The following is a 15,785-nucleotide window of genomic DNA, read 5'->3' as shown; positions in this document are numbered from 1 at the left end:
GACCTGCGGGGACTCTTGCGCAAATCTCCTCCCAAATCACAGCAAGTGAACCATTGCAAGGACCAAGCTGAAGCACATGGAGGGTGTTGGTCTCTTCTCCCAAGTAGCAAGTGATAGGATGAGAAAAAATGGCCTCAAGTCGCTCCAACGAAGGTTCAGATTGGTTCTTAGGAAAAAATTATTAATGAAAAGGGTTGTGAAACAAAGGAACAGGCTGCCCAAGGCAGTGGCGGAATCACCATCCCTGGAGGGGTGTAAAAGACGTGGAGATGAGTTTCTTAGGGTCATGGGTTAGTGCTAGATTGAGGTTATGGTTGGACTCAATGATCTTAAGGGTCTCTTCCAACCAAAATGATTCGATGATTCTCTGATTCTATGCATCTATGAACCTGCTCCACACCAGATCCTAATCCCTCTGCAGGCAGGTCAGACAAGACCTACTAATAATGGACATTTTTTGACTTCTCCAGCACTCAGGATCCCCTGAGCCACCCAGGACGGCCAGCCTGGCCTCGGCCAAGCCTTCTCCTGCCTCCCCATCCCACATGCTGCGCTGGGGCTGGTGCAGGACATCACCCCCGAGACGCCGCCTTCCAGCGTTCCGAGGCCACGCACCTTCGAGGACTTTGAAATGAAACGCGCTCCATAAATATTATTACAGCTCTGCAACTTTCAGGTGATATATCCCAGCTCCTTTCTTGGCAAGATCTTGAAGTGGTTAACTTCAGACATATGGGCTATTACCCAAGCAGTGGAAACCTGGCGTGTGCGTGCCTGTGTGTGTGTATGAACAGGAAAAAGAAAAAGCCCCTCTCAGAAAACAACAAATGTGGGGGTTATGGAATAATGGTCCGGGTGCAGCGCTTGTAAAACCCATGCTCTCGTGTTTAATAGCTTCACTTTATCCCGCCAGGTTCAGATCTGACATTGCTCTGCGAACACAGCTGGTTTCCAGATCTCCTTGAGGTCAAGCATCAGACTTTGTTCTGGTTTTTTGAACTGCTTGCCATTAAAGCAGAGGAAGGTGAAAGGCAGGGGCTGGGAGAGGGGGGAAGACCCCGCTCGGTCTGACACCTTTCCAGCCCTTCGCTGAAAACGTTTCATATAACGAGAGGCTGCAAAGGAGCCGCTGCTTCCCCACTGCTCCTCCTGAGGGGAGAACCATGCTTTTGTGCCCTCATTCCCAAAACAGGGACGGGATCAGCCCTGGGTTGGGGATCAGTCTCTGCTCCCCAGGAACAAGCGCCAGGAGCAGAGGAAATGGCCCCAAGTTGCCCAGGGGAGGTTGAGGTTGGATGTGGGAACAATTTCTTCCCCAAAGGGCTGTGGGGCATTGGAACAGGCTGCCCAGGGCAGTGCTGGAGTCACCAGCCCTGGAGGGCTGGACAGACGGACATGAGGTTCTCAGGACACGGGGCAGTGCTGGGGTGGGTTGTGGTTGGACTTGATCTTAAAGGTCTTTTCTACTTACTTAAATAATTCTGCAGTTCTATGGCTCTATGAGCTTGTGCCCCTGCAGGACGTCTCCTCTGTGGTGGCTCTGCAACACTGTGGTGGCCTTAGTAAAGTCACACTGCAGCCCCTGGGCCGTACAGGGGGGTTCCAGCCCCTCCCTGGGCCAAAACACCCCTTCCATGCCTTAAAGCAAAGTTTTCTGTAAAGGTAAACTGCTTCCTCCAAGAAGCTGGACAGGCACCAGGATAATGCAGATGTCAGTGCTGGTGGGGTTTTGTGCAAACAAGAAAATGCCTCCCCAGCACTCGCTGATATTTGCTCCTTGCCGGCACAGGCTGATTTTGTGCCCCCAGGCAGAGCGCACAGCCCCAGGCGTGGGCTGCAGTGTGATATTGGGGGCACTGATTGTATGATATTGTCTCCCTCTAGTGACTCCAGCCCCAAAACGCAGAGACACCAACCGCACAACTGCACCTCCAGCCCCAGCAGCTGGGAAATCAGCCTGGAGCTTGATGGACATTGCTGCTCCCAGCCTAAGCGGGTTTGGGTTGCTGCAAGCGGCAAAGGGCATGGCTCAAGTCCAAGGTTAATGTGGCTGGATTGCAGGTCTGGGTTCAGCCCTGGGGTCTGGTGCAGATCTGACCTGCAGATTTAGGGCAGAGCCAAGCTTGGGAAAGGGGCAGAGCCAACCTGGGCAACAAGGTGAGGAGCACGGGGAGGTGTCACCACCCAGTCCTGGCCTCCACAGTAATCCACCATCACAGAATCACAATGTCCTGGGTTGGAGGGACCCGCAGGCTCATGGAGTCCAGCTCCTGTCCCTGCACAGGACACCCCACAGGTCACCCCGTGTGTCTGAGGACGGTGTCCGGTCTCTTCTTGAACACTGTCAGGTTGGGCCGTGACACCTCCCTGGGGAGCCTGTTCAGTGTCCAGCACCTCTGGGGGAAGAACCTTTTCCTCATGTCCCACTGCCCCTCCCTGGCACATCTGCTGCCGTTCCCTGGGTCTGTCACTGTCACAGAGCAGAGCTCAGCCTGCCCCTCCTGCTCCTGCTGAGGAACCTGCAGCCCATGAGCTCTGCGCTCAGTCTGCTCTGCTCCAGCTGAGCAAACCAGGGACTGCAGCCGCTGCTCACACGGCTTCATCTCCAAACCCTTCACCGGCTTCACAGCCTCCTCTGGACACTCCAGGAGCTTTATCTCCTTTTCTCCTGTGTCCCCAGCCCTGCACACAGTGAATGCTCCAGGTGAGGCCGCCCCAGTGCAGAGCAGAACATTCATAACCTTCAACTCCATCCCTCACTCTGGACAAAGGAAAGCTATTTGCAACCCCAACGCAGCTGCGGTACCTTACCCAGCTCAGAGAGGATGTACTCTTGATCCCTGAAGGTGAGCCGGTCGGACTTGTAGACAGGAGCCTTGTAGTTGTGCTGCAGGGAGAAGAGGTGAAGCAGCTGGGAAGGACGGAGCTGGTCTCGCCACTGGTTGGGTCCAGAGCTGAAACCAGACGGGGGAAAACAGCAGCTTGAGACATGATCACAGAATAGTTTGGGTTGGAGGGACCTTCTCAGCCCCCCAGTTCCCCCTGCCATGAGCAGGGACATCTTCAGCAGCTCAGGTTGCTCAGAGCCCCGTCCAGCCTGGCCTGGGATGTCTCAGGGATGGTTCATCTACCACCTCTCTGGGTACCTGCCCAGGCTCTCACGACCCTCAGGGCCAGCAATTTCTTCCCCATGTTCCTTCATCCTCCAGCCTCAACAAGGGGTCACGGCAGCCTTAGCACAGAGAGGGCTGGTCTGGGAAGGTGCAGCTCACTCTGAGTCTGTGGTCACTGGTGAACGGGGCTGCGTGTCCCACAGCCCACCCAGCCCCAGCTTGAAGCGCCAGGGTTCCCTGATACCCCCCAGACCCAGCATGTCACCCCTCAGCTGGCCCTGTGCATGGTGTCCTCACCATGGTGTGCCCCAGAGGCACCAGGGGTGTCACAGGATCTCCCCAAGGAGGTTTTTGTTATTTGAAGCATTTCATGCTTCAGGAGGAGAGCCAGGGCTCAGGGAAGTTCCTCAAATGTGGGGCTTCCCTGTGTGAACCTGTCTCTCCAGACAGATGTCTGGTGAAGCACAGCACTGGTCGGGTCCCTCGGGCCAGCAGACCCCTGGGCCATCACCCTAGTCCCCATGACCAGCTCCCCGCAGCCCCAGCAGCTACAGAGACCCACAGAGGTACCTACACGCAGTAGGTTTGGGGGAGGCCACAGCGTGCCCCATATTTAGACAGGAACCGGTTCTCCAGGTCTATGACGGTCTCCCCAATCTTCTCATCCTTCGAGAGGAGGTCGTAGTCATAGAGCGTGATCTTCAGGTCTTTCTCCAGGGGCAGGGTGCAGCTCAGCTCAAACATCCTGCGTAAAGGGAGATGAGAAACCGCCATGAGATGGAGGTTGATGCTGCTGAGTGACCCACGGAACACAGACCCACACCCTCCCACCCCACCAGAGCTGGGAAGGACAAGCACACATGCATCACGTTTATTTTTGCCTGGTTAACTTATCCTCCAGTAAACTCCTCCTTTGCCTCTGCTAATTGGACATGTTGCTGGTTACGGCAACATCCAGGGAAACAGAGCAGCAGCGGAAAGTCAGGAATCATGATGGCCATGGGATTTGAAAGGGGGAGAAATGACAGCTTTAAAAAATATCTGCCCTTTGAGCCCAAAGAGCAAATGTCCAAAGCAGGAGCTGAGCCTGCCCGGGCCAAGCCGGAGACTGACCCCTCAGAGCCTCCTTGGCCTCTTCTCCTGGTTCTAAGTGACTTCTTTGTCATTGTTTCCTCTGCCATCATTGCACCACAGTCCACACACTGACATGGAATCACAGCATTGTTTTGGGTGGAAAAGCCCCTCAAGATCACCCAGTCCAACCATTCCCCACCCTGTCCCTGCCCCATGTCCTGAGAACCTCATGTCCGTCTGTCCAGCCCTCCAGGGCTGGTGACTCCAGCACTGCCCTGGGCAGCCTGTTCCAATGCCCCACAGCCCTTTCGGGAAGAAATTGTTCCCCACATCCAACCTAATCACATAACACAAAGCAAGAGCAAACCTTCCTGTCCCTCTTCAAACAAAGGGTGGCAAGAGACAAAGCACCAAGACCCCCCACCCTGCCAAAACACAACACCCTGCTCCAGACTGAACGGGTGCTCAGGACGTGGAAGGTGGAACCGCTGGGTGAGCAGAACAGCCAGGATCTGAGGCGGCACTACCAGGAGCCCCTCCACCTGCTGCTAAAGGCAGGGGATGCTGGGCAGAAACACAATGCTCATTCCCAGCACCCACCCCGCAGCAGCTTTTATAGAGGGGAAGTGAGTAATTATGCCACCAATTAAGAGTGCAGGAGGAACTGGGGTCAGCAGAAAGTAATTAGCTGGAGCTGGCTGGCAGCCAGCCGCCCAGGGAAAGCTCGTGAAACGGGAGGTTTAACAGCCGCCAGCAGCCAGGACCTCGGGTTTACATCTTGCTTTAAAGACGGGGTGGGAGGCGCAGCGCGCTGTCTAGACAGGCTCTGGCTGGGAGCCAGGCTTGGCCTTGGAGGCCCGGCTCAGCCAGGCTGAGCTCACCCAGGCCTGGCTGTGGGCTCTGACAGGGCAGGAGGTCCTGGCCCACCGGGCACCAGGGCTTCCTTGCAGAATCACAGATGGTTTGGGTTTGAGGGACCTTCCCAGCCCCCCAGTCCCCCTGCCATGACAGGGACATCTTCACCAGCTCAGGTTGCTCAGAGCCCCGTCCAGCCTGGCCTGGGATGTCTCAGGAATGGTTCATCCACCACCTCTCTGGCCAACCTGGGCCAGGCTCTCACCACCCTCAGGGCAACAATTCCTTCCTCATGTCCAGCCTGAATCTCCCTCCTTTAGTTTAAACCATCACCCCTTGTCCTGTCACAACAGGCCCTGCTCTAAAGTCTGTCCCCATCCTTCTTATCAGCCCCTTTTAAGTACGGAAAGGCCACAGTAAGGTCTCCCCGGAGCTTCTCTTCTCCAGGCTGAACGGAACACACTAGATGGGGAGCCACCTCTGTGCTCACCATAGGACAGGCAGAGCTGCCGTCTCCATTTGGCAGAAGAGAAGGGAACTGTTTATCTAATACACACTGTTCTCCATGGTCTCACCAGTGTCACCCTCGCCATCCCTGTCCCTTTTTCTCCATCCTTGCAGACCTTGTATCTCCCTCTCCATCCTGATTTGTTGGGAAGGTGTCAGAGCATCGACATCCTGAGCTGGCAAGAGCCACCTGAGGAAACCAGCTGGACGTCACGTGGAGCAGGGCTTGAGCCCTCTGTGCTGAACCACAAACCCCACGTTTAGTCCCAGCTTTTCTAGTAGACCAAAGTCTTATCAGCACATGGATGCTGAGCACTGGGCTTTCCTCCATCTCCCTCCACTTTTCCTGGTGCTTTCTGGCTCTGACAAATACTATTTTTCTGGAAACAACATTATCTTTTGCCTTTTATTGGAAGCTTGTGGCCCTACTGCAAGGTACGTAACTCAACCAGCACATATTGTATTTAGAGATAATTTTCAGGGCTCCTGATTTTGAGGTGTCCCACGCCACAGTCTAATCAGACAGGCCTCAACTCATCATGTCTTTTCTTCAGACTTGTAACCAAAGTGTCTGAATGAGGAGCAGAGTTCCCCGGGCCCTCTCTGCCATCACTGGGATGAGGCAGATGTCTCCACATGGGAATCTCAGGTCTAACCAACCCTCCTGACGTCTCCTGTGGCAGCTGCACATTGCCCCTGAGATCTGGAGCCTTCAATGGGGCAGCTGATGGCTCTTTTAGCACCTTAATGGGACCCCGAGCCAGTGGACAGGGTCGTTAGCAGAGAAGGTGCCCAGATCAGCTGCAAAGTTCCTGGATCATGTTGTAATGCCCACAGCCAGATCTGACCAGACTATCAAACGGGGTGTCCACCGAAGGCCCCCTTGGAGTGGTCTTCTCAGAGCACTCCAGTCTGTGAGCTGGAGCCCTCTCCTTAGACTGGGACACTGTCTAAGGAGACTTCCCGGGACTGAGAGCGTCTCAGCAACTCGTTTGGGTGAGTGGTTGTTTACTGGATAGATCCTTGAATGAGTCCTTGCCTAAGCAGGCAAGCGTGAGTCCTTGCCTAGCTCAGGCAAGTGACTATTTCTTGTGGGTACTCTGGAGTCAGAGGGTCTGGGTTTGTTGGTTTGTTTCTTGTGAGTGTGTGCCTGCACGCTGTGGATCCTCATTATTCTTATTTTGCTGTACCCCAATAATCTCCTCAACTGATAGCCAAACCTGTATTTTATGTTGTCGGAGAGCTGACTAATTGTATAAACCCTGTTTCTAGTTGGTTGATTTGCTGCACTTTTCCGGCTAGAATGAAGTCTGTTTTGGAACTTATTGTCCGCCTAAGCTGACTTTGGGTGCCTACATGACATCTCTGTACATCCCAGTCCATGCTCCACAGCTCAAAAGCCCCAGGGAGAGGATGAACATGAGCCATGGTGGGTAGGATGGTGGTCAAGCCAAGGCCAGACTCACTTCAGCAAGGCTGGACATGAGGAGAGAACACGCCATGGGAAGCACAGATGGTTTGGGTTTCAGGGCCCTTCCCAGCTCCCCAGTGCCCCCCCTGCCATGACAGGGACATCTTCACCAGCTCAGGTTGCGCAGAGCCCCGTCCAGCCTGGCCTGGGATGTGGGCTGGAATGGGAAGGTCCGGCTGGCCCAGCCTTATTCCCTCAATACCACATAAAAAAAATCACATGGACTCCAAACAGAATCCAAACTTACTTTCCAAAGACAGGCTCCAGCGTGCAGGCGATGTAATTTTCTTGGTCATTTATGGATTTCTTTCCCACTGAAATCTTCACGTAAGGATCGCACTAAAGAGGAGCGCAAAAGGAAACGCAAGACAGAGTCATTGCGCTGCAATATTGACGGTGAGGGAATAACTGCCCGCCCCTGTCCCAGGACATTCCGCCCCCCTTGGCAAACCCTCTTCTCAAGGGTGGGACAGTCTGACCATTAGCTCCTTAAATCCATGACAAGATCTCCCTGCACTGCGGTTCCTGAGGGCGACCAAAGGACCAGCTGTGGGACAGAGTCCAAACCATTCGGAGGTGATGGGATGGGAAAGCAATAAAAGAGCATGAAGAAAACTACTTCTGGCTTCTCCATGAGCTGCCTTGCTCTGAAGACCTTGGGATGTCCCTGTCCGCATCTGAGCCACCTATTTTGGGGTTCCATCAAGGTCATCAGTGCTTCAGTTTGAGGACTAGTCAAAAATAGATCCACAACTGTACACAACTAAACTGTCAAAGGAGAATTGTTGTGTTTCAAAACACATGGCTCAAAAACTTTTATTGCCAAGATGCTGCAACAACTTTAAAAAAAAATGGAAACATCTTTTAAAATAAAGCTGTTTTGTGCATCTAAAAATTATATCAGATGGGGTTTTTCACAAGTTTTTAAGCTTCTCTCTCACAACTAAAACTGCTCTGGGAAACCAGCGTAAATTTGAGAAGTGATTAAATTGACTGGAGTCGGCGGTTTTGCCATGGGAAGAAGAAACCAAGAAAAACAAAAAATGCAAAAAAAACTTCAGCTAAAAGATTTCACCCAGTTTGGGGCCAATAGCACAGATCTCATCAGTTTAGCTGCACGTTAAAAAAGAATAGAATAGAATAGAATAGAATAGAATAGAATAGAATAGAATAGAATAGAATAGAATAGAATAGAATAGAATAGAATAGAATAGAATAGAATAGAATAGAAAAGGGAAAGCTGCAGGCCAGGCTCCTCGCCCCCTTGCCCTGCGGGAGCAGGGATGGGCACCAGCAGACATCACAGCACAGAAGCCAAGACTGCAGTCAAACCTGCTTTGGTTTTGGTTTTCAGTGTTAATCTCCTATAGGAGGTTTCTAAGCCATGTCAAACCTTCCTTCCAAGTCCGTTTTAAACCCTGGGAAGTTTAAAATGCAGTTTTGTTTTGTTCATGTCAAAATATATCCCATATATTTTTTTGACTTTTACCCCATTTTCCAGAGGAACAAAGACAGTTAAGAAGAACTTTTCCCTGGTTTTCTTTGTTTTGCAAAGTGAACCCAAATGAACACTTTCCTGTTGAGCCAACACCGTTTTCTTTTCTGCACTGCATTTTTCCTCCAGACTGGCGAAGCTGTGCAAAGAGCAGCCACGGCAAAGGCATCGTTTCGTTTCCTTTGGCACCAAGGTGCAAAAAACCCCACAACTCATTTAGCTATTTTAACGAGCCCAACCGACAACCCCGCTGGATGGAGGAAGAGTTGGCTCTGGGACTCCCACATGTTGCAATGGGGGCAGAAAGAAGGGATAGATGTTCTAATTTTTGCTGTCACCATTCTTAAATTTTAAGGCATAGACCCCAACTTTGATCAATTCGGGCTCATCTGTTGGTTGAGCCCACCCCATGAGCCAACGCTGAGGTCCACCAGAGCCTTCCCCAGTGCCGTACCTTCCCATTGGCATCCTTGGGCTGGAGGCCAAAGGCCCGGATGACATAGACCCTGATGAGACACTCCTGGGGTCCTCTGGCCGGCAGCTGGTGGAACTGCCGAGGCGGCACCGGGACTCGCGGGTCATCTGGGAGAGGGTAAATTTTGAAGGAACCCTGCGAAGGACAAACATGTTCAGCATGTTGGGTGATGCAGACGCATCTCGTGTGAGCAGGATTGCAACAGCCGCCTTGGTGGTCGTGTAGAATTATTGAATCAGAATCACAGATGGTTTGGGTTGGAAGGACCCTCCAAGCTCATCCAGTCCAACTCCTGCCATGAGCAGGGACATCTTCAGCAGCTCAGGTTGCTCAGAGCCCCGTCCAGCCTGGCCTGGGATGTCTCAGGGATGGTGCATCCACCACCTCTCTGGGTACCCAGGCCAGGCTCTCAGCACCCTCAGGGTGGTGATCATGGAATCTCAGAATCACTTTGGTTGGAAAAGCCCCTCAAGATCATGGAGTCCAACCACAACCCACCCTGTCCCTGCCCCGTGTCCTGAGAACCTCATGTCCGTCTGTCCAGCCCTCCAGGGCTGGTGACTCCAGCACTGCCCTGGGCAGCCTGTTCCAATGCCCCACAGCCCTTTGGGGAAGAAATTGTTCCCACATCCAACCTCAACCTCCCCTGGCGCAACTTGAGGCCGTTTCATCCCATCAGGCCCTTCACGGCCAAGGGACCAGCACCATGGTGACAAGCTGTCTGTATCACTAATTTCTTGCCTGAACATCAACACAAACTCTAAATCTGCACAGAACCACCCCAGCCTGTTTGCCCTTCTACTCCACCATCCTCTGAGCCTTCACACTATTAGAGATGTGAAGGAGCCTTGCTATGAACCAGCCCCCCAAAAGGTTTAGGCTGAGACTTTGTCAGTAGGGTCAGTTTTAAGGGCTCCTGACTGAGGCAGCTGGTTCCTGACAGAGGGACGGGAGGAGGAGACAGAAAATGCCAAAATTTACAAGGGCTTTATTCACCAGAGCTGATTCCCTCCCAGGGAAGTGGCAGGAATCGGTCTCTGGGTGTCACCTGGGGAAGGACAGTGCTGAGAATGAGTAGGAGTTATTAAATAAAGAAAAGGCAAAAAGCTTAGAAAAATTGAATCCCTCTCCTTACAAACATGCTAAAGGTAAAAAGAGCAAGAGATGCATCGCTTACATCCAGCATTGGCTCCCAATGGGTTTTGCTGGAGGATGATCATAGAATCATAGAACAGAATCACGGCACAGCCTAGGCTGGGCTTAAAGCATGCAGAACACTTGCTGCTGGGAATACAGGCAGGTGGCTCAGACTGGGCCCAGTGCTCTACTTTTATGGCCTGTTTCTCACTGAATTCCTACCCAAAAATAGTTAATCAGCATCATCCCACCCTACAGCAAGACCTTCCGCCCAGAGCATGTGTTCCCGAGCATGGGGAGAGGTGGGAAGAGAGACCGTCCCACCTTGAACTCCCCCACCACCGAGGGGTCGTCGCTCAGGTCCTGTGACCGGCCGCGGTACAGCTTGAACGTGTGGCAGAAGTCAGAGAGATGCTCAAAATCCTCCACGTTCTCTAGCTCTGTCTCGTAGACCTGGGGACAGACAGACAGACAGGGGGACAAGGGCAGGGACTGCTCCTGGGCACTCCCCACTGACCTGGGCCAAGTCTTGACCTACGCTCCTCAGTCTGGAGGAAACACCACCCACAGGGACAGGGTCCTGTCCCCCTTGCTGCCCCCCAACCCAGGACAGAGATGAAGATCAGGCCTTTGGCAACCCTACAATAACTAACAGCACATCATGGAAGACCCAAACTAAGCCAAGGTCTTGCAGAAGGCTTTTCATCAACCTTCCTGCTGGGAGCGTTTTCCTTAAGACAAGTCTTAAGCCTGGTCTGCTCCATTTTAGTCCTGTTTGGGCTTCTGTATTAATTTTAGCCCTTCTTGTAACAGGGAGTCTAAAGCTCCCGTTCCACGAGCAACCTCTGGCTTTCCCTCTCATTCCCAAACACTGCTCAGGGTGGTGGGTCCCGGCTCCTCTGCCACTTCAAAAAGTGACAATTCCTTGAAGGCTGCAAAGCGGGAAGTTACTACAAAGTACTTTGCAAAGAAAACCAAGTTTTTAAAATAGTTATTTTTTTAAAAGTAATGTACCTGCTCTCTAGGGAAAATTATCCACATTTCCCCCCCCATAGGAAAACAAACCCTAAACGCTAAAAAAAAATCAAAATGCATGGAAAAACATAATGGAGCTTGAGAGTCCAATGAATCAGAATTAGCCAAGGCCACTTACCTTCAGGGTGTCGAAGCCCTTCTCTAAATAGCAGCCACATTTTTCTCTCTCTCCCATGGAAGCATAGAATTTGCTCCACCAGTCAATGAACTCTTCCTCCTGGCAGCAAGGGACACCAGTTACACACCTCCATGAGCAAACCCCAGCGCTCAGTGACACCAGCATCTCCCGTAACTCCAGAGGTGACACGTTCTGCCAGAGGTGACCATCCCCACGGCACAGCCTGGCCGTGGGGGGGCTCTGACCTGCAGATGCGATGAGGCTCTTGTGAACCCAACCCGCAGCTCCTCCCTCCCTGCTTTCAAGGTGTTTTGGGGATGTTTCCACCCCAAATCCTGGTGGTGCAGCCACAGCAACACCATGGACCTAGAATCATAGAATTATTTTGGTTGGTAGAGACCCTCAAGGTCATCGAGTCCAACCAGAACCCACCCCTGGCACTGCCCCATGTCCTGAGAACCTCATCTCTGGTCTGTTCAACCCTCCAGGGGTGGTGACTCCACCGCAGGATGAGATAGAGCCCAGAAGAAGATATTTGCAGCATTTTGGGGGGCAGATTTTGGCCAGTTTGGGTGCTGGTCTTCCCAGGACCACAGTGTAGGACCACATGGGGCACAAGACAAACTAATTCTCATGCTAACGTGGTCCTGACAACCTGAAATTCATGAGGGCTGATCTTAAACTCATCCCCTGCTTTAGGCTTTGCCTGGAAGGTTTGGGGCTTTCCGAGCTGGGGCTTGTCCCTCTGGTTTGTGCCCGCGCCTCATCCAAACTCCCCATCCAAACAAACAGATGCTACTTAAAACCAAATGGTGCTCAGGTGCTGGACCTCTCTATGGAAGAACATAACGATTTTCTCAAAGAAATGGGCAAATCTCATCCTCGCGACATCGCAGCCCAAGGAGCGTTTTCCTCCTGTGCCACCAAAGTGCAGACCAGCTCCAAGGACCTGTCCCATGAAGAAAGGCGGTGGCGGCTCCAGAAATGTAGGTGTTTTCTAAGAGCGCCGTTTCTGAGGTTTGTACAAGCCAAGTGAAGGGGCTTTGACTGCGATTCATGAAACATTCCTGAGAAATAATGATGTCTTATTTTAGAAGTCCACAAAATTCCATCACACTGACCTAATGGAGGAATCTTAATAGAGGTTTATTTGATTTATATTTGAAGCCAGCGGTGCAGGCTTTAAATTGCTGTCTTGAATAGACATTGTTTTTAATAGAAATATTACATAAATTAACTCTGAGGCCTCTGCTGCCTCCCTTTTTTTTAAGAAAAAAAGTTGCCTTTCATCACTTCCCCTGTTTTATTGTTTAAAAAGCTACAGGCTGACCATCGTGGCTTTATTACGGCATTCCACAGGTACTGAGTTACAAAGAAAGCACTTAAAATAACCTGATGACTTACCCACGGTATCTTCTGCAGCCCCAAGACAAAGCACTTGGTTAGATAATTTTGCTGATTTCTACAGTTACAAAAAAAAACAGGGGGGGAAGGAAAATAAAAAGGAGGCAAGGGGAGCTGCTGGAATGTTAATAGCGAAGGACATGGATCCATTTGCCTGCAAATGGGAAAGCCAGGGAAGGCAGCGGCTCCGCCACGCAAGCGGCGCAACTCAGGGATCTGATTTAGCAACCAGGCAGAAGGCAAAAATCAACTCCCGTGTTTTGTCTTGGGCGGGCAGGGGATGGTCCTCGGAGTCGGGGTCTGTGCCCTGAGCCCCGGTGGGACCCAGCGCCCATGTCTGAGGGACCCCGGGCATCCCGCATCCCCGCTCCAACATCCACCGGGCTGCCGCCTGCATCCCGAACACCCCGAGAATGGAGTCGGGATTGCAAATATGGAGCTTTGTTTGTCCCGTGCTCTGCACCCCAGCACGGCCACCCGTCTGTCCCCTGTGCGACAAAGGAGCCGCAGCGGTGAGCGATATTATGTGGGGACAGAGAATGAACAGGTAGCGGAGAGATACACATAGGGCCAGCAGAGCGGATATCTAGATATTACGGAGAGACAGGTTGGCCAATAAACGTACCTCCAACCCTACACCAAACCTGCAGAGATGCTCCCCAGGGGGTTCTCTGTGCAAAAGCTACAACGGCCATGAGAAGCTGCAACCCACTTGCTCCATTTTTGCTCTGTTTTCAGCAAGGAAAAGCCCATTTTTCCTTCCTTCCATCCCACCTCGAAGGGAGACAGTTCTTCCCAAAGATACAGTATAGATGACACCTCCGAGCTGATCTTATCCCGAAGGTCTGGGCTGACTCACCGGTGGTTTACACCCGGGGATGGAGCACGTGCGCACTGCTGCGGGACCGGAGGAAGGAATCACCCCTTATTGCGGTGAAAAAGGTAAAAGCAACTAATTCTGGGCTGAAACACGTGGGAGGAACGTGCGCAGCTCTTGGCAGGACCAGCCTATGTCCTGCAGCTCCTGGGTTGGTATCCAGGGGGATCTAAGAGGGGGGAAGAGCTCCAGAGTCGCAACCCTGCTAGGGATGAATATGGGGCATGGAGAAGAATTGTTCCTCTGGAGTGTCAGCCCTGAGAAAGCAAAACGGCTTCACTGCCCATCTTACAAAACCCGGGAACATCTCAAACAGCTGATTTTTTTAATGAAAAATGCATGAAAAGAGCAAGGAGGCATCCATCACTGCCATCTGCTTGGCATCTCCCCCGTCCCCACGCTTTGAGGGCACCAGGCTGTGTACCTGCAAGGACCCGGACAGTGCACAGTCCTGCTGAGGAGGTGACACCTTCCTCGGGGTGAAACCTTCCCCGCTGGAAGGCCAGCACCTTCTTAGAACCATAGAATCATTTCGGTTGGATGAAACCTTTCAGATCACTGAGTTCTTAAGTCAACTTATCCAAACACGATGCCTAAGACTTGTCACAGTCCCTAAGCTAGGATGTGGAGGAGACAAAGTCCCATCAGGTCCTCAACCATGTCACCACGGCCACCCAGAACACCCCATCTCCACTGAGCTACCAGTGTGATAGCGCAGAAAAGCCGCTGGAAAGACATTTGACCCCAAACATGGATGTAATTCTGCCAGCTCCACAAGGACAAGAGGGAGGAATCTTCCTCACCCCTCCTCCCAGAAAATGACCTGATCTTCCTTGGCGTCGAGAAAGATGGGCTGGAATGTCCACACACCTGTCACAAGGCTACATTTCCATTTTGATAGGACAGCAAGGGGATCTATCACACAAAGAAGTGCCTCAGTTCTTTAAATATATACATGTATGCACATATAACAGTCATCAAAAACATGAATCAAGCAAGTACGTTAGAAATTAAGCAATACATACATGAGGCTGGGCCCAAGCGGCTGGCATGTTAATTAGTGCTGAGCTGGTCATACCCTCTGCAAGCTACAAATTAAAATGATGGGTTATCAATGAGGTTAGAGAAACAATGTTCAACACTCAACCACAAAAGCACAATTTAGCAGAAATAACATGAATTAACCCAAACAACAACGCTTCCCCCTCCCCTGGGGTATGAGGTTGAGGTCTCCATGGGCGTGGTTGGCATGAGAGTGGATTTTGGGTTCAAGTTCCCTGAATTTGGAGCTGCGTCACAGGGGAAAGATTCCCCCACAGGCTCAGTTCCCACCTGACACCCATGGCACTCCCTGAGGCTGGTGGGACACAGCTCCTCCCTGTATTGGAATGAACAAATACCTGATCGACCCTTGGGATGCAGAGGGACCTCGTGGTTGTTCCCTTGCTCTGCTTCCCATGGGGACCCAGGGAAGAGCCTGGAGAACAAGGGGGGCTGCAGATGTGGAGCAGGCAGATCCACATCTGGATTGAGCCAGAAATCCTGCAGCCCTTGCACAGCCCTCCTGCGTGTGCAGCCCCAGAGGAGGACACTGGAAAGACTCAGCCCAGGAGAACTTGCTACAGAAACACTGATCTTCTGGGGGCTTTATAGAATCAGAGAAAAATTTTGGTTGGAAAATCCCCTCAAGATCATCAAGTCCAACCATAACCCACCCATGTCCTGAGAACCTCCTGTCCGTCTGTCCAGCCCTCCAGGGCTGGTGACTCCAGCACTGCCCTGGGCAGCCTGTTCCAATGCCCCACAGCCCTTTGGGGAAGAAATTGTTCCCCACATCCAACCTCAACCTCCCCTGGCGCAACTTGAGGCCGTTTCCTCTGCTCCTGGCGCTTGTTCCTGGGGAGCAGAGCCCGACCCCCCTGGCTCCAAGCTCCTTTCAGGCAGTTCAGAGATCAGAAGGTCTCCCCTCAGCTCCTGTTCTCCAGCTGAACCCCCCAGGTCCCTCAGCACTTAGGAGCTTCTTTTCTTCGCATTGGGTCACCATGTTTGCAGTTCATCTGCACACACGTTGGTGTTGAACAGACTTCGGGCTGAATTTCTCACCCCGCTTGGAGGAGATGGACAACAGAACAATAGAGGGGGTTTTTGCATCTGTTTGTTTTCTCTGTTTCAGATGAGGACAACAAAGCGATCCTTTGTTCCAACCATCCACCAGAGCAGGGAC

General features: G+C 52.1%; 1 protein-coding gene across 12 annotated transcripts in view; it reads right to left on the bottom strand.

Moving 5' to 3' along the window:
- The window catches only part of DYSF (dysferlin), a 107,955-nt gene that overhangs the window by 33,833 nt on the left and 58,337 nt on the right, over positions 1–15,785 (bottom strand). For 4 of the 12 annotated variants that reach the window (XM_065060155.1, XM_065060157.1, XM_021281049.2 and 1 more), the window contains 8 exons: positions 14,587–14,649; positions 12,685–12,696; positions 11,281–11,379; positions 10,452–10,580; positions 8,970–9,125; positions 7,268–7,359; positions 3,688–3,858; positions 2,812–2,954 (listed from right to left, as the gene is read on the bottom strand). In XM_065060155.1, coding sequence (XP_064916227.1) covers positions 2,812–2,954; positions 3,688–3,858; positions 7,268–7,359; positions 8,970–9,125; positions 10,452–10,580; positions 11,281–11,379; positions 12,685–12,696; positions 14,587–14,649 — 865 coding nt within the window. The remainder of the gene's footprint in view (positions 1–2,811; positions 2,955–3,687; positions 3,859–7,267; positions 7,360–8,969; positions 9,126–10,451; positions 10,581–11,280; positions 11,380–12,684; positions 12,697–14,586; positions 14,650–15,785) is intronic. The other 8 variants (XM_065060158.1, XM_065060159.1, XM_021281050.2 and 5 more) reach the window with 2 other exon arrangements.

The sequence above is a fragment of the Columba livia genome, chromosome 4, assembly GCF_036013475.1.
Source record: "Columba livia isolate bColLiv1 breed racing homer chromosome 4, bColLiv1.pat.W.v2, whole genome shotgun sequence".
In the NCBI taxonomy this organism is placed as follows: domain Eukaryota; kingdom Metazoa; phylum Chordata; class Aves; order Columbiformes; family Columbidae; genus Columba; species Columba livia.
The sequence above is the reverse complement of the archived record's forward strand: the minus strand, read 5'-3'. Positions and strand labels throughout refer to the sequence as shown.